General features: G+C 39.0%; 1 protein-coding gene across 1 annotated transcript in view; it reads left to right on the top strand.

The window, feature by feature from the left end:
* Positions 1 to 22,891, top strand: part of MYH15 (myosin heavy chain 15) — a 141,971-nt gene that overhangs the window by 79,896 nt on the left and 39,184 nt on the right. The window contains exons 23-28 of the mRNA XM_032298920.1: positions 858 to 1,113; positions 4,248 to 4,490; positions 5,576 to 5,752; positions 7,777 to 7,922; positions 13,920 to 14,010; positions 15,951 to 16,340. Coding sequence (XP_032154811.1) covers positions 858 to 1,113; positions 4,248 to 4,490; positions 5,576 to 5,752; positions 7,777 to 7,922; positions 13,920 to 14,010; positions 15,951 to 16,340 — 1,303 coding nt within the window. The remainder of the gene's footprint in view (positions 1 to 857; positions 1,114 to 4,247; positions 4,491 to 5,575; positions 5,753 to 7,776; positions 7,923 to 13,919; positions 14,011 to 15,950; positions 16,341 to 22,891) is intronic.

Raw genomic sequence — 22,891 nt, forward strand, 5'->3', positions numbered from 1 at the left:
AATTCAATTATCTGAAAATCTTGAGGGTTTCATCAAACTTTTTATTATATGTGCTCAACTTCATTGATGATCAATTTTTTCTGTATGTGTTTTGTAACTTTGGATTGTAAGCCCTCTTCAGGGGTCCTTATCTAGGAGAATTTCTGGTGCTTGCTTTTAAGATATATTTTTTTCAATTTAATTTTGCATTTTCCTACCCCAAGGGTCTAAAAGGTATTTATTATTAGTGTAAAAAAAATCACTGTGCTCATTTCTTATATATTTCTGTACCATTCAGGCAGTATAATTTAAACCTTAAATACTTCAGTGGTACTGGACCATTAAAAAATCTGAAGTAGGATTTGTCTTCACTCATACTGAATCAGATGTACTTTAATTTGATATCTCTCTTTGCTGGTGGAGTTGATTTTTCATTCCTTCTTTTTATTACGGGCAAGATTCTTTGAAGGTTTCTGCCGTACCTTTTTATCCATGTGAATATGAAAATACAACTCTTACAATACCAAAACTGGTTCCCTCCTTCCATTAAGATGGCCAAACTATGCATGTATTCACTTATTGTTCAAGTTTGTGTTGCTTTCTATATGTCTTACTCTCTTTAGGCTCAGCTTTCATTCAAAGAATGTTTGTGGTGGAAACATTTTTAAGATATCTAGTCCATAATACTGGTAACCCCAGATATCCCTTGGAAGGTTTTGTCGGAATCAAATGACAATCTAGATATAAAAGTGCTTTGAAGACTAATAGGAATGTTTTATGACCCCTAAAAAAGATGTGTTTATTGAGAATCTTAATTTGGGAACGAATTCTCCTATAGTCTAGGCTAACTTGCTTTTCTTCTTTCTCTCTTGATTTAGGGATGCACTTATTTTGATCCAGTGGAACATAAGAGCTTTCATGGCTGTGAAGAACTGGCCCTGGATGAGGCTCTTCTTCAAGATCAAGCCTCTTGTTAAATCTTCAGAAGTAGGAGAAGAAATAGCTAGACTGAAGGAAGAGTGTGCGCAATTGCAGAAAGCCTTGGAGAAATCAGAGTTTCAGAGGGAGGAACTGAAAGCAAAGCAAGTCTCCCTCACTCAGGAAAAAAATGACCTGATTCTTCAGCTTCAGGCTGTGAGTAGCCCCGCCATTTGTTCTTTAAATCAAGTTTTTAATTAGACTCCCTTGTTAAGCAGGCCGTGTTGATGTGGAAAAAAAAAATAGATGTGCGTGCTTTACAAATACCAAAGGATTTTATAAAACCAAAGACAATGAAAACAAAGAGACACCCTGTTTCACAGTGAAGTGATTTCACTGGCAAGATGTCTTTTAAAAAGGGACAAGTTATCAGATGGATATTTACAATATAATAGCACATCATGGGGGCCAGGAAGCTCTGGGTCTTAATTTAGAGTTTGTATGTAGCCCATGATCCATTAGCAAATCAGCAGACAGGATTTTGGTAGGTCCCAAGAAAAGTTTGATTGAGATCTTCAGAAATGTTGCATGTGCTTCTAGTGGGATATCCTGATTTTCCTCTCCCTACTTTCCCTTCCTGTGTCCAGATCAACAAGACCAATGAGACGAGTTCTTAAAACAGTTCTTAACCTTGGCTTTGTATCAAATTCATTTGTGAAACGTTAAAAATAAAAATAAATATGCCTAGACCCCACTCTCAGATATTTTGATTAAGTAGACTCTGTGTGAGTCCAAATAATCTGTATAGGTGACTCTGATATCCAGTCTGGATTAAGAACCATTGTCTTTAAAAAAGCATCATGTTGCTTCCCTGGTGAGCAGCCCTCAGATTATATAATGTGTACATTTTAGACTCCAAACCCCTGGTTTAGGCATTCAAGCTTCTGTCTACACTCTGATACTACTATGTCATTACTCACTCTCTTTCATGTTACCCCTCCCTAGCCACCTGGACCCCTGTGATCCCAAAACAGCCCAAAGGGCCAGGAAGAAATTTGAACCACCTTTGTAATGCTTTCCTCTCTACTTAGCACAGTGTTAAGTTGAAAGAATGCTGGGTTCAAATATAATTTTTCTTGTTTTTTTTTTTAAACAAGAAACAACCGTTTTTCTTATTTTTAAATTTTATCAAAAACAGAGAAAATTTAGTACTTTCAGACTGATGCAAGTTATTCTTTTATTATTACTCTTTAATATTTTGGAGCTGTATTATCTGCCAGCATGTCAACAGGCTGTATTTTACGTAAGACTTTACATCTGAACCTGCATTTCTGATCATATTTAACATAGCCGTGGTTCTAGAACTTCAGTGTATACCAGTCTTACCTGGTATGCTTATTAAAAATACAAATTCCTGGACCCCATTTCAAAGTTGCTGTAAGAACTGTAAGAATCACAATTTGTAAAATATTTTGGCTCAGGGAAGAGGTAACTTTGGTTGAGACCCGGCCTCCCAGTTTCCATCATTCTTCCTACTGTTGGAAAATAGCCAGTGTTACCTGGGGTGATGCAGGAGCTAGAAATGGACCCAGCTTGTGTAGGGCATGGTAAGCAAAAGCTTGGGATGCATGTGAAAGATTATTGTGGGGAGCATGGGAGTCACATGGACGCAAACAACAGAGCAAGCCTGAGAAGGCTAAAATGAGTCCAGATTGTAACTGTGATGAAGAAGTTGACAGAACTATCATTATATATTATTATATATATGATGTAATATATAATGTATACATTATATCTATTTTATTATTTAAGAGACAAAGCTAAACACGAAAGAATCCCAAAAAAAGAAATATTTGAAATCCTTCTTTGCTTAGTCAAAATTCCACCAGAACTGAGTGACCCCATTCCAATTAATATGGTGAGTACGTTAGAGAGCAGCTGCCATTGGGGAAAGACTCTTGCTACAGCTAAACTGCCACACCATTGCTCAGCCAGCCCCCAAATCCTGCTGTCATGTTTAATGAAGAGATCAATGATGGTCGATTGGACTGTCCTCTTTGTTCAGTGATGGTGACAGGTCTTGTATACAGGCTGAATGGAATACAGCGAATAACTGTTCTGCTTGTCATGCTCGGGTGAACTAAGGTAAAATGTCCCCATTATTTTCCATGCATTGAAAGCTTCTCTCATTTGCATTGACCCTTCCTAAATATCCTGATACTTCTTTTTATTTCGCCCCTGTTTTGGGGTCCTCAGTGAAGTTGTAGATTTGCTATTCTATACCTCTCTCCATCTGTGCCTCTTAGAGCCCGGTTTGCTGGGTAGGCAGCCATTCTCCAGCCAGGAGCTACTCAGAGGCCAATAGCCTGGATTTTACCTCCCCCCAGTCCCTGGCTCTTGATCTAATTAGCAGACACAAGTTAAGTGAGGGAAACGGATCGTTACTACATTGTCCGACTGGCATATTGTGAAGGATGGATGAGGTCTAGAGATGGAAGATGAAAATGTGTGTGAAGTTATAACAAGATCTCCAACAATTAAGAACTTGCTTATGAAGAAGAGGTTTTTTAGCCTCTAAAAAAGATAAATTAGAGGGGTTTAAATTTATGAAAGGTGCTCTGTAGCAAAAAGCCCCTTTATTTTTTACTGGACCCATAACACAGGAACAATGGGTCACCCAATAAGAGCTGGAGGCAGTGTCTGTGAAAGGATAAAGAGTACTATATGCTCTTCGTGTGACTTCGTGCTGGCTGAATCATTGAGGCAAAAATTTTAGTTGGAAATAACAGTGAAATCTAGTTAATGACTTGCAAATAACCTTATGAATTCTAAATTTAGCCAACAAATTTAAAAAACATGTAACTCGGCTCAATTTATTAGAAGAGATGTATATTAAACAACTACATCCATGCACTTAGAATAGCTATAGTGCAATATTCTGAGGGAACTCTGCTTTCTTAAAAGATGATTTTCTAAGCAGTTATCAACCTCAAACTCTGTGCCCATATGGATGTTTCCAGAAGCTGTGATTTAAGCAGCACACCACTGATTTTTGGAGGCGTACTAGCTCCTTTAGGCCACCAGGATTCTATTAAGTGCTTTAGAAGAGGTAATCTAATCTACTGAATTGGCCCGAGAGATTGAAAGCACCTCCAAACAGAAGCAACTTCTCCACTTCTTAGTGATCGGATCAGGGACCTGGGAATATTATTGCAGCTGTTTAGGAAAGGTAGGTGAAAGAGCTGGACAGAGGGCAGGCAATTATCTCTTTGCTACGTGTTAGCAGCATTTTCGCCCAGCTGATAAATTACTTCCAGCTGTTGGCAACAATTTTCTCCTCATCATGGCAGGAGCAGGAGACACGGGCAAATGTTGAAGAGCAGTGCGAGTGGCTGATTAAATCCAAGATCCAGCTGGAGGCCAGAGTAAAGGAGCTGTCGGAGAGGGTGGAGGAAGAAGAGGAGATAAATTCTGAGCTGACTGCCAGGGGGCGGAAACTTGAAGATGAATGCTCTGAGTTGAAGAAAGAAATCGATGACCTGGAAACAATATTGGCGAAGTCAGAGAAGGAGAAGCGTGCTACAGAGCACAAGGTACTTTTTCCATAATGTTAGTTAGGAAGGCCTAGCAGCCAGAATTCCACTCTCAGATCAGGTTTTGGTATCCGACTTGCTGTATTTGAGTTAATTAAAACAGTAGCCTGCGATTTTATAGCATTGAGAGTCAGAACTGGCACAAAATATAGGGTCTGGTAAACTGTGCTGTCCTGATTCAAATTTCCAATTTGAACTTATGGAACCTTATTTAATCTCCCAAATGAAACATTTTCATTTGTTCCAATCCTATTGCATCTGAACTCTATAATAGAATAAAATGGTTTCATCGGGCCTGTAAGAAACCTTTTTTTTTGGAAGGAGAGTGAGCATGATATGGTTTGCTAAAAGATAATTTGGGGTGAGCCTGAGTCCCCTGCTGTATCATTGATTTAGAGCTTGTCCTTGAAGATGTCAGTTAATTCTAGTTAAGGACTTTCGTGTTTTGTTTGTTTGGGCTGAGGGTTTGGTTGAGGGTTAACTTGTGCATCTATGTGTGGATTGAGGACAGTGAGGAGTCCGCATCAAGCCTCAGATAAACACAGTCTCCACAGTGACATCGTAATTTTGGCAGACTATTAAATAGCACTTTTATTTTTATGTTCTCTTCCATAAAAAGCACATGGGGCTGATATAGTCGATGTCCGTGTTTGCATGTTTTAACAGCTGGAGCCTTTCTTTAACTGCCACTTTCTTGGGATACTGAGGCACAACACAATACCATGACACCTCAAAAGAAGGTGTAATTGCCTTTAGTGTTGTTACTGTTATATAATAATGTGAATTAAATTGGCCCTCCAATTTATTTCATATTGATAATGTTAATGAATAAATAATGTTAATTATTTATCCATATTAATGTTTAAACAATACTTCATTTCCTGACCATGACAGCTAACAGATAACTTTTGTAGGAGAAAAGCTAAATTTAGTTTTAGACTGTTTCAGGAATTTGGCTAAATGCAGTTCCTGATGACACTGGATACCTCATGGGTTGTTCTGGACTACAAAAGAGGGATGACCCTCAGTGTTATGCCCAGCGTTCCAGCAGAGGCTTTAAGGAAGCTGTCATCTTCTTCCCACAGGTCAAGAACCTGACTGAGGAAGTAGAGTTTCTAAATGAGGATATCGGCAAACTTAACAGAGCAGCCAAGGGTGTGCAGGAGGCGCATCAGCAGACTCTGGACGACCTGCACGTGGAGGAGGAGAAGCTCAGCAGCCTGAGCAAAGCAAATCTGAAGCTGGAACAGCAAGTTGATGAGGTCAGTAGCGGTGTATCTGGTTAGTTAGTGATCTGTCTATGTATACACGTAACTCCAGTTTTTACTTCATTAATTTATCTTGACAGTTTCCGGAAAACCTAGTGGCAGAATTTGTTTTCCTGATGATTGAGAATAAATGTGTTCTTTTTCTTATACACAAAACCACAGCAGTATAAGAGAGGTCTCCACACATAATCTGTCGGCTTTTAAATGCAACTTTCATTCAATCCTGGGCAATGGGGAATGAACATTAAGATGAATGGTAAAGGGTTGTCACTTTAGGTGACTGGCTTTTCCTCATGTCTCCCACGGAACCTGGTGTTGTGCCCCACAGATATGCTGTACTCTATTTGACACTGGTGTTGAAGAATTAGTTTTAAAGGCCATGTGTGTTTCCAGTGGTGTACTGAGATTTATTTATTGTTGAAAGATATGAGAACACAAGCCGTGTTCTACCTACACTACTGGAAAATACTTTTAAGATTCTAGAGATGATGCCCGTTTAACCCACCAGTCTCAATGTGTGGGTTCATAATTCTTCCCTTTTCCCACCCTGGCTGACACAGTGTATGCATTCATGCTCTCAGTAGTCACCAAAGTGTAGCCTTTAAAAATTGTTGACAAGGGTGTTAGGATTTTTTTTTCCTTATCTACTGCTTTTTCTTCCTGCCTCTATATAAATTTCTTCTACTACCTATTAGTTGTATTACATTTCTTCCTACTTCCACTAATTACATATCTCAAAAAGCCTCAGCAGAAGGATTTTTTGGCATTTATATGTGTGCATGTGTATGCACATCACACACATCCACACTGATGTCTTAGTCCGTTCAGGCTGCTGTAATAAAATTCCATAAACTGGGTGGCAAATAAATAGCACTTTGTTTCCTATAGTTCTGGAGGCTGGAAAGTCCATGAGCAGAGTGCCAGCAGATTTGGTGTCTAGTGAGAACACATTTCCTCGTTTACAGAGGGTGACTTCTCTGTGTGTCCTCACATGGCAGAAGGAACAAGGGAGCTCTACAGTGTCTCTTTTATAAGGACTAATACCATTCATGGGGGCTCCACCCTCAGGACCTCATCACTTCCTAAAGGCCCCACCTCCCAACACCATCACATTGGGGATTAGGATTTTAAAGCATGAATTTGACCGGGACACAGACTCCAGTCCACAGCACTCGCTGTTCATCTACTTTCAGATTTTTACATATGTCCTTTCTAGAATTTCTCCCTCCCTCCCAATTTGAATTTCATCTCTTTGGTTGGTTACAAAGCATATCTTCCATTGTTATAAAGTAAACATATCAATAAACAAAAAGCTGTATTGTGGCTGTTACCTAGTTTCCTGGAAAACTAACCTCTATTTCATCCTTGGCAATATTAATCCATGCAAAACTGGAATGTTCTGATGGGGAACATTTAGTGAGGAACCAGAATATGGCATGATGTTATGAACTAGAAGAGGGTACCAAGGTGGTGACAAGGCTTGGAAATCATGCCATGTGAGAATGAGTTTGAATGGGCCAGTGATGTCTAGGGGTTCTTCCAAATTATTAAGGATGATCATGCGGAAACTGATTTGCTTGGTGTTGCTCCAGGAAGCAGAGCTTGTACTTGTGGATAGAATTTACAGGGAGTATTTTGGCTTCTTAAGAAGAAGCACTCCCCAGTAAATGGACTCATCCACCCGTGAAATGAGCTGCCATGTGAAGAAGTGAGCTTCCTATCATTGGAAAGCAATCAATCTTAAGGGCTCACTGGCCATTTCTTGTTGGTTCCTTCCCTAAGACAGAGCTTCTTGTCTGTAATTTCTCAAGTTTTCTTTTATCCATGTGATTTCTGGATTCTTTTGTTAACCTATCGACATATGCAGTATTTATTTGGAAATCTCTATGTTACTGGGCATCATTTATAGAATTGGTGCTTGTGTCTTTCTTTTTCCTGATGGTAAGTGGTTAATGAACACATCTAGTGAAGTATAAACTCTACCTATTTATTTGGCTAAATAATATCTCCTTTTTCAGCTTGAGGGTGCCCTTGAGCAGGAGAGAAAAGCGAGAATGAACTGTGAAAGGGAGCTGCATAAACTGGAGGGCGATTTAAAGCTGAACCAGGAAAGTCTGGAGAAACTGGAGAGCAGCCAGCGACACCTGGCAGAAGAGCTGAGGAAGTAAGCCACCTTTCTGTTGACATGAGATTCTTGGACACCTTGTATTAGAAGGAACAGCTTTCTCATTTCATTTATTCTTACCACTGCAGGGCCAGATAGCTCAAGACCCAAGGCAAGGATAACAGGCCTAGGAAATGATTTTTCTTTCTTTGCTGTGCTTTATTTTATAGTTGTAAAAGGAGAGTAAGTGCAATATCTAGAAGGATGTAACTGAGAAAGCATCTGACTAGCAGATGAGAAAGAATAATACAAGGTATATGAGATATAAATTATTGGGAACCTTCAGCTGTAAGTCAAAAAAATAAAAATGTCTCTCTCTCTTTACTTATGATGAAACCAATGTCATGATATGTAAAAAAAAAAATTAATCCTGATGTGAAGACTGATATACTCTCTGGTTACTTAAATAATATATGTTTGCCAGACATAATTAATATTTATATAGGAATTTTGATCAAATAATTTACTATATAAATATTAAACCTTCAAATCTAAAACAACCCATGAAGGAGGTTAAAATTGGGGAAACTTTTTATTCATATGGATTCCTTATACCCCAAGGAACTCAGAGAAAGATGGCTTTCTCAGTTTAGTTCTCCTAATCAGTGACGTGGATTTTCTCACCTTCCCCCTTTTCTCATTTTCCTCTGTTTAACTAGACTTTTTTTTTCTTTTAACCGTTGGGGATTTTCCATTTATTTAGATTATACCAAGTAAGAGGGGAAAACAGTGAGGATGAAGAGTAAGATAGGCCAGGAGTGGTTGAGGCCCACAGTAAAAGAGGGAAGAGAGTCCAGTGACCACCCATGAGCGTCTGACTTTCTTGTTGGTATATACATATGCTATTATATATGCTCTTGGTGAGGCTTGACTCATATTCTGCTAACGAGTTACAGGGCTTAATAGGTGTTTAGAAATGATGAAACAAATGACCTTATGAATGGAATGGAATAATGTAAAGCAAAAGGATTATAGAGTTCCCTTAGTATTCAATTTTGAAGATCGTGTTTCAGTGCAAATGATAAGCAGCAAAGTGTAAATGATACTCTATGTTGTATAGGCCACAGGTCAAGAGTTTTAGCATTTTAGAAATCCATAGTTTTAAAAACTTGTAACTTAATCATAAAACTTTTTCCCTAGGTAGACCTATGTATATTTGAAACAATACATGATAAAGGTGGCATTTCAAATTAGTGATGACAAGATACTTAGTAAATGGTACTGGAATTATTAGCTATTCATTTCCTGAGGTTAGAGAAATTCCTACCTCATACAATTTGTACACACAAAATTCAGTTGCACTGATGAACTTAATGTCAAAACAAAGCCATAAAACCATTAGAAGATGGAACATTATTCACAATACCCAATACACAGAAACAATCTAAATATCCTTTGATATGTGAATGGATAAAGAAAATGTAGGGTGTGTGTGCGTGTGTGTATATATGTATATACACATATACACGAAAACCTATTGAAATAAATGAATTAAAATTAAAAAAAATGAAAAAAACCCCAAACACACATACATATATACATACGTATATCTGTATGCATGCATATATAGAATATAAATACACACACAATGGACTGTTATTCAGCCTTGAAACGAAACCCCTGCCATGTGCAACAACTTGGATGAATTTGGAAGACTTTATACGAAGTGAAATAAGCCAGTCACAAAAAGGATAAAGACTACATAATTCCACTGATAGAAGTATCTAAAATAATCAAATTCATAGAAACAAATTCATAGAAAAGTGGTTGTCAAGGGCTGGGAGGAGAGAGAAATGGTGGAAAGTTGCTGTTCAATGAGTATAAAGTTGGTTATGCAAGATGATTAAGTTCTAGAGATCTGCTTTACAACATTGTACCTATAGTTAACAATACTATATTTTGTTATTAAAAATTTAAGAGGATAGAGCTCATATTAAGTGTTCTTACCACAATTTAAAAAAAAATTTAAAAATAGAATCAATAAGTCTTAGGAGATTAAATCTTCTTGAACAAGTCACAAAAAGCCAAAGACAAAAGGAAGATATTGATATATTTGACATCAAAATTTTAAACATGTGACAAATGGCAACATAAGTAGAATAGAAACAAGATATAAAGTGAGAGAAAAATTTGTAACAAATATAAAAAATATCAAGAATCAAAGGAAAATCTATAATTAGATGAACAACCTAATAGAAAAATGGGCAAAGGACACAAACAGTTCTTTTGATTTATTGGTAATTTAAAAATACTAATAGCTGACAGGATGTAGTCATTACTAGTAATTGAGAGCATTCAAAAAGAAAAATGAAATACTATTCTATTGTCTAAGAAAATTTTGGGAGTATGTTATTAAGAATAAATGTAGAGAAACAGTGATCTCGCAGTGTTAGTGGAGATTAAAAGAGAGGGCTATCATGTTTTTTAGCACTTACATAACCCAACAATTTCCTGCTCAGTATCCACTCTAGAGAAACGTGTATACAAGGGGCATGATTATGAACAGTGTGATTTGTAAAAACAAAATATTAAGGAAGCCTAAGTGCTTATTAATTGGGAAATTCACAAACTAAGGAATGTCTAAATCTTAAAATGCCATGTCATAGTTAATTTTTAAATGCAGTACTCTGTGTAGGCCTGTGTAGGAAAAATAATGGATTAATAATATGTTATTAATATAATTAGCTTAAAATATAATAGCTTAAGATTTTTAAGCTTAATATATTGTTAAGAATAATATTCTCAATTCAATAATATATTGAATTAAGTTCAATATATTATTGAACTTTATAACATTTAAAATATTAAAGATATCAATGTTTAATATTAAATATATTATTATAAATGTTATTCTTAATATCTTAATGTAATAATGTATTAATATGGATCAAGTTATTAATCTATAAATGCAAATGTACACAATATTCTATCATTGTAAAGAAAATGAAACTCTACAGCTACATATGCACATGTAAGCACAAACATATGTCAGTAGTTAAATTTCTGGAAGGTTTTATACTAAATGGATAATGGTGGTTCCCTCTAGTGGGAAAGTAGGGATTGGGTATTATATTAATTCGTTTCCATGTTGCTGATAAAGACATACCTGAGACTGGCTAATTTCTAAAGGAAAAAGGGTTTAATGGACTTAACAGTTCTACCTTGCTTGGGAGGCCTCACAATCATGGCAGAAGACAAGGATGAGCAAGTCAGATCTCATAGGGATGGCAGCAGGCAAAAAGAGAGAGAGAATTTGTGCAGGGGAAAGCCTCTTTATCAAACCATCAGATCTCATGAGACTAATTCACTATCATGAGAACAGAACAGCAAAGACTAGCCCCCATGATTCAGTTATCTCCCACAGAGTCCCTCTCACAACACATGGAAATTCAAGATGAGATTTGGGTGGGGACACAGCCAAACCATATCATTCTGCCCTTGGCCCCTCCCAAATCTCATGTCCTCACATTTCAAAACCAATCATGCCTTCCCAACAGTCCCCCAAAGTCTTAACTCATTTCAGCTTTAATTTAAGTCCACAGTCCCAAGTCTCATCTGAGACAAGGCAAGTCCCGTCTGCCTATAAGCCTGTAAATTCAAAAGCAAGTTAATTATTTCCTAGTCACAATGTGGGTACAGGCATTGGGTAAATACAGCCATTCCAAATGGGAGGAATTGGCCAAAACAAAGGGGCTACAGGCCCCATGCAAGTCTGAAATGCAGCGGAGTAATCAAATCCTAAAGCTCCAAAATGATCCCCATGTCTCACATCCAGGGTACACTGATACAAGAGATAAGTTCCCAGCTTGGGAAGCTCCTCCCCTGTGGCTTTGCAGGGTACAGCCTCCCTCCTGGCTGCCATCATGGGCTGGTGGTATGTCTGTGGCTTTTCCAGGTATGTGGTGCAAGCTGTCAGTGGATATACCATTCTGGTGTCTGGAGGACAGTGGCCCTCTTCTCACAGTTCCACTTGGAACTGCCCCAGTAGGGACTCTGTGTGGGGGCCCTGACCCCACTTTTCTCTTCTGCACTGCTCTAGCAGAGGTTCTCCATGAGGGCCCCACAGCAAACTTCTGCTTGGGCATCCAGGCTTTTCCATACATCTTCTGAAATCTAGGTGGAGGTTCCCAAACTCCAATTCTTGACTTCTGTGTATTTGCAGGCTCCATACCAGGTGGAAGTTGCCAGGGATTAGGGCTTGCGGCTTGTACCCTCTGAAGCTATGACCCAAGCTCTATGTTAACCCCTTTTGGCCATAGCTGGAGCAGCTGAGATGCAGGGCACCAAGTCCCTAGACAGCACACAACACAGGGACCCTTGGCCCTGCCCAGGAAACACTTTTTCCTCCTAGGCCTCTATGCCTGTGTTGGGAGGGGCTGCAGTGAAGACCTCTGACATGCCCTGTTGTCTTGGGGATTAACTTTCAGCTCCTTGTTACTTATGTAAATTTCTGCAGCTGGCTTGAATTTTTTTCTCAGAAAAAGGGATTTTCTTTTCTATCGCATTGTCAGGCTGCAAATTTTCTGAACTTTTATGTTCTGCTTTCCTTATAAAATGAATGCAGGACAGGCACAGTGGCTCACGCCTGTAATCCTAGCAATTTGGGAGGCCAAGGCAGTCAGATTACCTTTGCTCAGGAGTTCAAGACCAGCCTGGGCAATCTGGTGAAACCCTATCTCTGCTAAATACAAAAAAATTGGCTGGCCATGATGGCATGTGCCTATGGTCTCAGCTACTCAGGAGGCTGAGGCAGGAGAATTACTTGAACCCGAGAGGTGGGGGTTGCAGTGAGCCAAGATCATGCCACTGCAATCCAGCCTGGGTGACAGAGCAAGACTCAGTCTCCAAAACAACAATAACAACAAACAAATAAAAAACTGAATGCATTTAACAGCACCCAAGTCACCTCTTGAATGCTTTGCTGCTTAGAAATTCCACCAGATACCCTAAGTCATCTCTCTTAAATTCAAAGTTCCACAAATCTCAAGGGCAGGGGCAAAATGCCACCAATCTCTTTGCTAAAACATAACAAGAGTCACCTTTGCTTCAGTTCCCAGCAAGTTCCTTACCTCCATCTGAGACCACCTTATCCAGGATTTCATTGTCCATTTCATTATCAGCATTTTGGTCAAAGCTATTCACAAATCTCTAGGGTATTCCAAACTTTCCCCCATTTTTCTTTCTCCTTCTGAGCCCTCCAAACTGTTCCAAGCTCTGCCTGTTACCCAGTTCCAAAGTTGCTTCCACATTTTCAGGTAGCTTTTCATCAGCGCCCCACTATACTAGTTCCAATTTACTATACTATTCCATTTTCACACTGCTGATAAAGATTTACCCAAGACTGGGTAATTTATACAGGAGAAAGGGTTTAACGGACTTATAGTTCCATATGGCTGGGAGGCCTCATAATCATGGCAGAAGGTAAGGAGGAGGAAGTCACATCTAACATGGATGGTGGCAGGCAAAAAGAACTTGTGCAGGAGAGCTCCTCTTTATAAAATCATTAGATCTTGTGAGACTTATTCACTACCATGAGAATAACACAGGAAAGACTTGCCCCAATGAGTCAGTTACCTCCCATTGGTCCCTCCCACAACATGTGGAAATTCAAGATGAGATTCAGGTGGGGACACAGCCAAGCCATATCAGGTATCATAGCTAAGAAAACTTCAGATGTAGGTATAATCATTGAAGTTTTAAAATGAGAATAAATTATTGTATTATATCTATAATTTTAAAAATATTTAAACAATGGTATTTTCATTTTTTGGTTGAAGCCTGTTTTTTTATTGATATATAATAATTGTACATATTTTTGGAGTACATGTGCTCTTTTGATACCTGTATACAATGTGCAAAGTTTCAATTGGGGTAATTGGGATATCTATCACATCAAATATTTATCTTTTCTTTGTGTTAGGAATATTACAATTCTAACTACTTTAAACAAAATGTTATTATTCTGAACAATTGTATTTGTTATATTTTTCTAAACAGTAAAGAATTAGAAATGAGTCAGATGAATTCAAAAGCGGAGAATGAGAAAGGCCTGGTAGCTCAGCTTCAGAAGATGGTTAAAGAGCTTCAGGTAATCAATTATCAAATATGCCTGTATACTTATATTTAGATCCATGGGTGATGACTGGCAGTTCGATGACAAATTTTCTGCCAAGATATTCATACCCTTAGCCAACCACAGGCAGAGGCAGAAAAGAACAGTGGTTAAGAAGAGAAATGGCGGCATTCCACAGACAGAGTTAAGCTTAAATTTCCTTATGAGAGTAGTAAAAGAGAATAGCTAATTTGTTGAGTGTTTGCCGTGAACGAGGCATTGTAAAATCCAAAACTTGTTTTTTCACTCAGGAATCCTTCTGGCAACCATTGAGCTAATATTATTAAACACAATATATTTAAGTAATAAGCACAATGCCTGACCCGTGGTATGCATTCAGTGTTAGCAATTTAATTTTTATAATGATTATTCTTTGTGATTAGAACGTGACTGACTGAAAATCAGTAAGTTCTATAGGTACTTGTAGCCTCAAAACATTATGTGATAATAAATAGCTATTTATGAGTTTTAGACTGTGTGAGTTTCATAGCATATGACCATGTTATAAAGTAATTTTACACACAAATGCACACATACATTCAGATGGATAATTTCCCTTTGGTGCCAAATAAATATCTTAGTAATATAACTATGGCTCAAAATACTTTTGGAACCTCTTTCTGATATTTATCTTCTGAAATATTTTGAGCCAAATAAGAAAACCAGTCTCAATGTTTTGTAAACATATTTTAGTTTCAGACATGCCATTAACCTCCAAGTGGTTATGATATTCATTGGGCTTGACTTCAAATGACTCTTGACTTAATCCGAAATTAAAAAAAAAATTCAATGTATCCAAAAGACAAATTTCCTTACCTTAATGACTTCAAACAGTTCTACAAAGATTATTTCTGACAAAACATTTCAGAAATGGTTGGTTCAATGGTGGTATGATTTGGGATAAATGTTGTTTTGGATCCCATGATAACCAGTTGGAAGAGGATCATGGTTACTTGAATGCGAAAATCATACTTCTTTTTAACCACCTTTTCTGTCATACCTCAGCTATAGAACTGATAGACTACTTATTTGGTGTAATCTGGAAATTAGGTTTTTCTAAGCCACAGTACTCTTATTTAATGGAAAGGAAAACATATTCTAAAACAGTTTCTATCTTGTTTTCTCCCCTATCCTGACCTATACCTAATTATTTAAAGTGATGATAATAACATCAGTGGCTTCATTGTACTGTAATACAGTGATGCTGTCAGTATTTATAGACCTATTTGACCTATACTAAAGGGCTTGGGGCTCCGCGAGTTGTTAGCACTTCTTTTTCCAATAAACTTGCCTCTGATGATATCGTATCACTTCTCACTTTATTAGTCCACATTCCTTCACCAACTCCCCTTTGTTATTTTGGATCTTTTACTTGAAATCTCCTGCAGCCTAGAAAACCAAGTAACCAACTTTTTTAGAATTATTTGTAAAATTAAACTGATATTGTTTAAGTAAATTGCTTGAACTTGAAGATGTTCATTTTATTGATCAGAATTTTGCCCAAGTCCCAGATAGTTGAGATCAGATCAATGAATTTCAGATGAGGAAGGTTTTTGTATATAAAATTTATTATTTCAATTTTCATAAATGCTCTTAAATACTCTTTCGTCATATGAAAGATATTTTCCTATTTCTTTGGGAAATACTCTTTACTAAGCTTTCTCCTCCATGTATATAATTTAATGAGCTTGCTCATCATCAGGGCTGAGTGATTTGGAAGAAAGGCAAATTCTAATTCTGGTTTTGGTACTGAATTGGGGCAAATCACTTCGCTTCTGTCTATTCTGTTTTCTTTAGTTATACATTGAGAACCAAAGTTTCATGTTAGCTTTGTGATTTAAAAAATAGAGTAAAGCCCTTAAATATAGAATATGCTACAAGTGCTTAGTAAAAGTCAAAATTATTTATTGGTACAGACTCAAATAAAGGATTTGAAAGAGAAACTAGAAGCTGAAAGGACCACTCGAGCCAAGATGGAAAGGGAGAGAGCTGACCTCACCCAAGACCTGGCCGACTTGAATGAGAGGCTGGAGGAGGTAGGAGGAGCCAGTTTGGCTCAGCTGGAAATAACTAAGAAACAGGAAACAAAATTCCAGAGGCTTCGCCGAGACATGGAAGAGGCCACGCTGCACTTTGAGGCAACTTCTGCGTCTTTGAAGAAGAGACATGCAGACAACCTGGCTGAGCTCGAGGGCCAGGTAGAAAATCTACAGCAGGCGAAGCAGAAACTGGAAAAAGACAAGAGTGACTTGCAGCTAGAAGTAGATGACCTCCTGACCCGTGTTGAACAGATGACAAGAGCTAAGGTAGATACTCCCATGCTATCCTTGTACGCTTCTGAACATGTAAGTAGGGAGGGGAAGAAATGAGAGGGGAGGGGAAAGAAAAATAAGCCAGCTTAGTGATTCGATGTATTTTCTAATGAAGACTATAGTTCTTCATACTGAATAGATCAGGCCTAACCTTAGTGGTCATTGTTAAGGTCACACATCCATCACCTGAATGTGACCTGACAGTGGCTTCTGGTTTTACCAGAATTCCAATCCATGTTTCTTACGGATCTTTTTAGTGATGGCATAAGTAAGTGAGCTGGAAATCTGAGGCCACTATCTATATTTTTCTTGAAGAATGACTTTTGTTGTGAGCGCTCCTTGGTGTGGCATGGATACTTCTAGAGCCCACCTGAATGAATGGTGTACACAAATAGCTTTGCTGAGAGGAGGAAACTTTTTCTCCCTCATGTCCTCTGGCATCTCTTTAATCAGCCAGTACTATAAGAAAGGCTCATCCCATGTTCTTTCTTTACTGAGCCCATTAACCTATATGCTGTAAGCTCTCATGTCAAATGGTTACTACCAGATCATGGATAACAGTGACCCTGTCTGGTTGAGGGGAGCTTTGCTTTAGAGTGAGCAGAGCAAATGGCTAGTTGCTGCAACCTCTTCTCCTTGTGAGCAGATTTTATAAAGCCATCTGGGAAAGATATGACCTGACAAGAAAGCTTGATCTTCATGGACTAGGGCCAGAAAAATGTAGAATATCTTCAGTGATATAAAGTGATTTCTGAAATATTTAAAATTAATTCCGTTTAAATACCTTACTAAGTAGAAAGAAACAATCTGTGCCTGTCCCCCCCCCCCCCCCCTTATCTCTCTCCACTATCTTAGTTCATTCCTTGGTGTCTTAGTTCAGTCCTTGGTGTCTTAGTTCATTTCTGCTTCTCTAACAAAATACCGCACGCTGAGTAATTTACAAGTAATAGAAATTTATTTCTCACAGTTCTGGAGGCTGAGAAGTCCAGGATCAAAGTAGCAGCAGGTTTATTGTCTGGTGAGGTCTCTCTGCTTTAAAGGTGGTGCCTCTTGCTGCATCCTCACATTGCAGAAGAGCAAAAGCAGGAAAGGGACAGATGCTCCCTTGCACCTTTAAGATCACTAATCTCATTCATGAAGGCTCATGTCCTCATGACTTCATCACCTCCTAAGGGCCCCACCTAAGACTATCACATTGGCAGTTGTTTCAACATATGAATTTTGGGGGGACATGTTTAGTCCATAGCATTCTACCTCTGGCCCCTCAAATTTACGTCCTTCACATAAGCAAAATACGTTCATTCTACCCGAAGAGGCTCCAAAGACTTAAGTCATTTCAGTGTCAACTCAAACGTCTAAAGTCTCATCTAAATCATATAGGAGGGAAACTCAAGGCATGATTCATCTTGAGGCAAATTCTTCCTCCAGCTGTGAGCTTGTGAAATCAAACAAGTTATGTGTTTCCACAATAAAATAGTGGAACAGGCCTAGCATAGACATTCCCATTCCAAAAAAAGAGGAACCAGAAAGAAAAAAGAGGTAACAAGGGAAAATCCCAACACAAACAAAAGCGAACAACATTAAATCTTGTAAGTTGGGAATAATCATTTTTGACTCCATGTCTCCATGATCTTCTGGACATACTGAGATGGAGTTTGGGTCCCCAGGACCCCATGTAGCACTGCTCCCCTGGCAGCACCTCTCAGGAGTTGAAGTTGGTTGCTTGTGGCTCTCCCAGGTTAGTGTTGCCTGCTGGTGGCTTTATAAGTCTGGGGTGTTGGGGGCAACTCTGCCCCCACAGTTCCACTAAGCGCTGCCATAGTGGGGGCTCCCTGCAGTGGCTCTAGCTCCCATGGCAATTCTCTGCCTGGACCCCAAGGCTCTCCAAAATATCCTTTGAAATCTAGGTGGAGGAGCTATGCTTCCATATCTCCTGCAGAGCTCGCACTGTGTGGATGCTGCTATGTTTTACAGCATGTGCCTTCCAGAGTGGTGACCGGAGCTGAACCTGAGCCTGCCTGAGTGACAGAGGAGCGCTGCACTGGCATGCGGGGAGCAAAGACTAGAGGCAGCCCTGGGCAGCAAGCTCTGAGGTCTCATGGGAATTCTCTCTTGAAATCATGTTTCCTTCAAGGCCCTGGCCTTCTGGGCCTTTGTGGGTAGGGCAGCCACAAAGGTCTCAGAAATATCTTTAGGGCCATCCTTCCATTGACCTGATGAATAGCACCTGGCTTCTTTCTGTCCCTATTAATTTCCTTATCAAATGTTTGCTTGTCTACATCCTTAGTGTTTCGTTTTTCTTTCTGAAACTACTTTTTTATTCTTCACAATCTGGCCAGGCTGAGAATTTTCTAAAATCTTTAAATTCTGCTTCTCTTTGATTATACATTTCATCTTTATTTCTGTCTCTTCGTATTTTGTTTTAAGCAATCAAGAGAAGCCATGGATCCCTGAACACTTTAAGGATTTCTTCCACCAAATATCCTAGTTCATCACTCTTATAGTCTACCTTCCACAAGGGACTGGGGCCTAGTTCAGCCAAGTTCTTTGGCACTTTGTAATAAGGATGGTCTGTCTTCCAGTTTCCAGTAAAATATCCCCAGCTTCCATTTTAAGACCTCAGTAGAATTGCCTTTACTGTCTGTATTTCTACCAGCGTTGTAATCATAGCCATCCAACTAATCTCTAAGAAGATTAATTCTCTCTCTACAGTTCTCCTCTTCTTGTCAGCCCTCATCCAGAAGGATTCTTAGTGCTCCATTCATGGGAATACAGGCTTTTCCTAACAGTAGGTGTGTACTTCACTACCTCTTTACTCCTTTCATCCCTGCCATCTGTCTTTATTTCTCCTGAAGCTGGCACTTCCTCTGAACATTTCTGTCACTGGCACGTGGTTCTTTTTATACCTCAGGTTCTAAGCCTGAACCACTTCTTTCTTCCCTATTTGCTTTTCAGTCAATTATTGCTACAGGTCAGTCTTTACCATCTCACAGTTTTCTATTCCCATTCCCATGTAGGTCTCTCTCTACCTTTCAACTAGATTACTGCAGTGGTTTCCTCAATTATCTTTTTTTGCTTCTAGGCTTTCATTTTTTAAAACCATTTTATATTTATATATCCAAATTAATATTTATAAAGTGTTCAGAATATTTACAAAGCATGGATTTATTGAATTATGTCCCCGCTCAAAAATGAACTCCAAACTTCTGCTTTCAAAGTACCTTGTAACCTGTGATCAGAGCCAGCCTGTCTTGCCCGTTTTAGATCCCATTGCTTTGTTTCATGGATCTTCCATTTCAGCTTGCTTTTCACCAAATATTCATTTTGACACCAATGTGTCTTTTCCAAACTAATTATTCTCTTTGGAATGCTCAAGTTCAACCTCCTGCATTAAGAACTTGCCTGTTTTTGAGCTCCTGTAGTACTTTGGGGGTCCCTCTTTATACTGATGCATTATATAGTTTTTTAGGTTTGCTTAAACTGAAAGCAGAAACTAGGTTTCATTTTCATGTTTACTCTGTGCTTTGTAGGGTCTGTGCAGTCAATTACTAGCATCAGCTTTTACATATGCCTCTTGGAGCTCATGGATTCAGTGACTTGTCCAAGACCACACAGTTCTATGGACAAGATGAACTTCAATTCCAAGTCCTGTGTATATCTGTTGGGGAGCATGTCCTGCTGCTACTTGAAATATTTGTTGGCACGATAAATTGATTCTGTTCACTCTCATAGGCATATATATTAGGCTAAACTGCTCCTTGAGTTGTTTACTTTATCATTTTCTGAATTATAATGCCAAGAAAGCCAATGCTCAGTGGTACAATGAAGACTGAAACATTTTTAAAAGTATATTATGCTGACAGAGAGGCTCAGGGCAATTTAGAAGTTATAGGAAATCTCACAATTATCTTGATTATTTTGAATTCCCATTGGTCCCTGCATTTCTGGGAGGCAGCATTTTTATGCATCATTTTAAGAATCAGCTATAAGATAAGTGTTTCTTATTCAATTAACCTTCTCATCCCTGGTATCAGAACATACCACTTATCTTTATGCTTAAATTAAAAATTCTTTTGAGGGCACGAGTCTTTTGCATGCTATATCCCTATACAGGCGTCTTTTAGATAAACAATCTAATTGTCTTTTGCTGATCCTGTTTATGAAAATACGTTTTACATGGAAACACTATACTAGTGGTTAGCATTGCCTGTGTGGATACCTCCCATGTGATGCTATGCCTAAGGGCAAGTGCCTTTTCTGTCTGTTCAAGAGAGCTGCCTCCTCTACAGATATGCAGAACCCAGCTGGCCTTCACCACATGGACCTCTCTTGAGGAACTGGGAAATTTTTGGCTCCTTTTCTTGCCATTTTCACACACCATTGACTAAGTTGTCTTGTAGAGATCTGTGCTTTTTCACCCTAAGCAAACAGGTGCATAGCACAGCATATTCAGGGCCACAAACAGGTGACATTTCTCACACCTGGATATGTTCCTCCTGGCTCAGTTAACAGGTCATTTACTATTGGAGACATCATAAAGTAAAAATGGTTTTCAGAATCATCCTATTTTTATCCATTTTCCTCTGGAGCCCAGGATTCATGACAATGCAGGCCACCAAGGACATGAAGTCAATTAGTCCTTAACATTTCCTTTATCACTGCTTCATACTTCAGATGCTTAGAAATCTAATATTTGACATTTTCTGGGTGTGTGTGCATCTGCACAGGCAGTTTCAGTTCAAATTCCGATTCTGACATTTAACAGCTCTGTGAATTTGGGGTGGTTATTTAGCCTCTCTGATGCTCAATTTTCTCATTTATAAAACAGGCAATCTGAACTTTTGAGAGATATTGTGAGGAAAAAAATAAGCATGCCAACTTTGACTGTCAAAGTCATTTTCAAAAGTGAGAGCAAACAAAATTCAACATATAATTAGAAACTGTACAGACAACCTAAAATCTGTCACGTTGATCATTACTCTAGCTTTCTTCTACTTATGAGTGGAGAGTGGGGATGATTGAGCATGCCGGGCATTTAACATTAATGCTCTAACCTATGTGGGGCTGATGGCATTGTATGAGAAGCTGGCCACTGAATCTCTGTGAAGCCTGTTTTCCCCAGGCCTGGGTGTGCTGTAGGACATCTGTGAACTGGAACTATATAACACTGCATTGGAGATGTAAGAAGACATAATTTAGTAGTCTTTCAGAGAATAACCATTAGTAAGTGAGACAGCCAGGTGGGAGGGGGTCCCTGGAGAAACTCCAACCAGTCTGCCCACTGGAGTGGAGGCTGGGAAAGTTCACGCCATTTGCAGTGGGGTGGAGCCTGGCCCCTTCTCTTCCCGTGTGGAACCTGGGATTCAAGCTGCGGGCAGGAAGCACTCTAGCAGGGCCTCAAGCCTTGTGAGAATCTCTGTTTCCCCCTTTTCTTCCTTTTCACTCAGTAAAACCCTGTCTTGCTCACCATTCAAATAGTCTGTGATCCTGAATTTTCCTGGCCAAAGACAAAGAACCCCATCTGTAGCTGACCTAAGGAAAAGTCCTGCAACATAGCATGAAGAAAACAATCTTCAGCAAAGCATAGGCTCCAGCTAGAGATGGTCAAGGTTTTGGCTGATACAGAAGTTTTCCAGAGGACTAAACCTGGCATCACCTTTGAAACATTGCTGGTCCTTTGGCCGTTGCTCTATCATAACAATTAGGTTAACACTGAAACTATTAGGCTCACCATCAGCTTTCCCCATCTCACCAGACCTCACTGTTTTCTCAAAATTTCATTGGTGAAATCTTTTCTTTGTCTCCCAATTCTTCCATTTCCATAGCATACTTTGTGCAGACAAAGGCCTCATGGGCTGCTGTATGAATTGAGATTTAACACATAGAACTTAGAAGAGGGCTGGGTATGTAACAAGCACCCAATACATGTTAACTGCTGCTGCTATTACCATTAATAGTGCCATCATCACCATCACCAATGATGGGGCAGATGGAAGGCATTCCAAGATAATTTGTACATGAGTTTCATGAAAACAGCTATGTAAGATCTGTAGAATCATAGAAGGCCACCGCCAATGTAATAATGTAATTTTACTCTTTCTGACCATATAGATAATAAGAATGCAAACTGCAGCTAATTTGTATGCTAAAGGGAATACCTCATCCTACATTTGGCAGCCCTTAGTCCTTTCTGAGGATCTTGGGCCTCAAAACCACTAGCATGAGTTCTCGGAGTCTGGCAAGAATCTGGTGATTAGATTGGGTACCTAAATTGGGTATATCAGGCAAAGGCCAATGTCATATCTTTTTCTCCAAGCACAAAAAGCCCATTCTGAGGAGTTGAGTTTGGGGATTGAAGTATTCACCCAACAAGGTCATCTTGAGCTTGTAGCCATAGTGATCAGTGGGGTACAGTTGCTTTGACAGCTCACATTTCTGTTATTAGGCTGTTGCAGCTCAGAACCACCCACTTCTATCCTGCTTGGGTAGCCTTCCAGATTTGCTTCCTCTTTTTTTCCTTCTCCTCCCTCTTTTCCTTCCCCTTC

This window comes from Sapajus apella, unplaced genomic scaffold, assembly GCF_009761245.1.
Source record: "Sapajus apella isolate SASKATOON/1434 unplaced genomic scaffold, GSC_monkey_1.0 scaffold40, whole genome shotgun sequence".
Taxonomy (NCBI): Eukaryota; Metazoa; Chordata; class Mammalia; order Primates; family Cebidae; genus Sapajus; species Sapajus apella.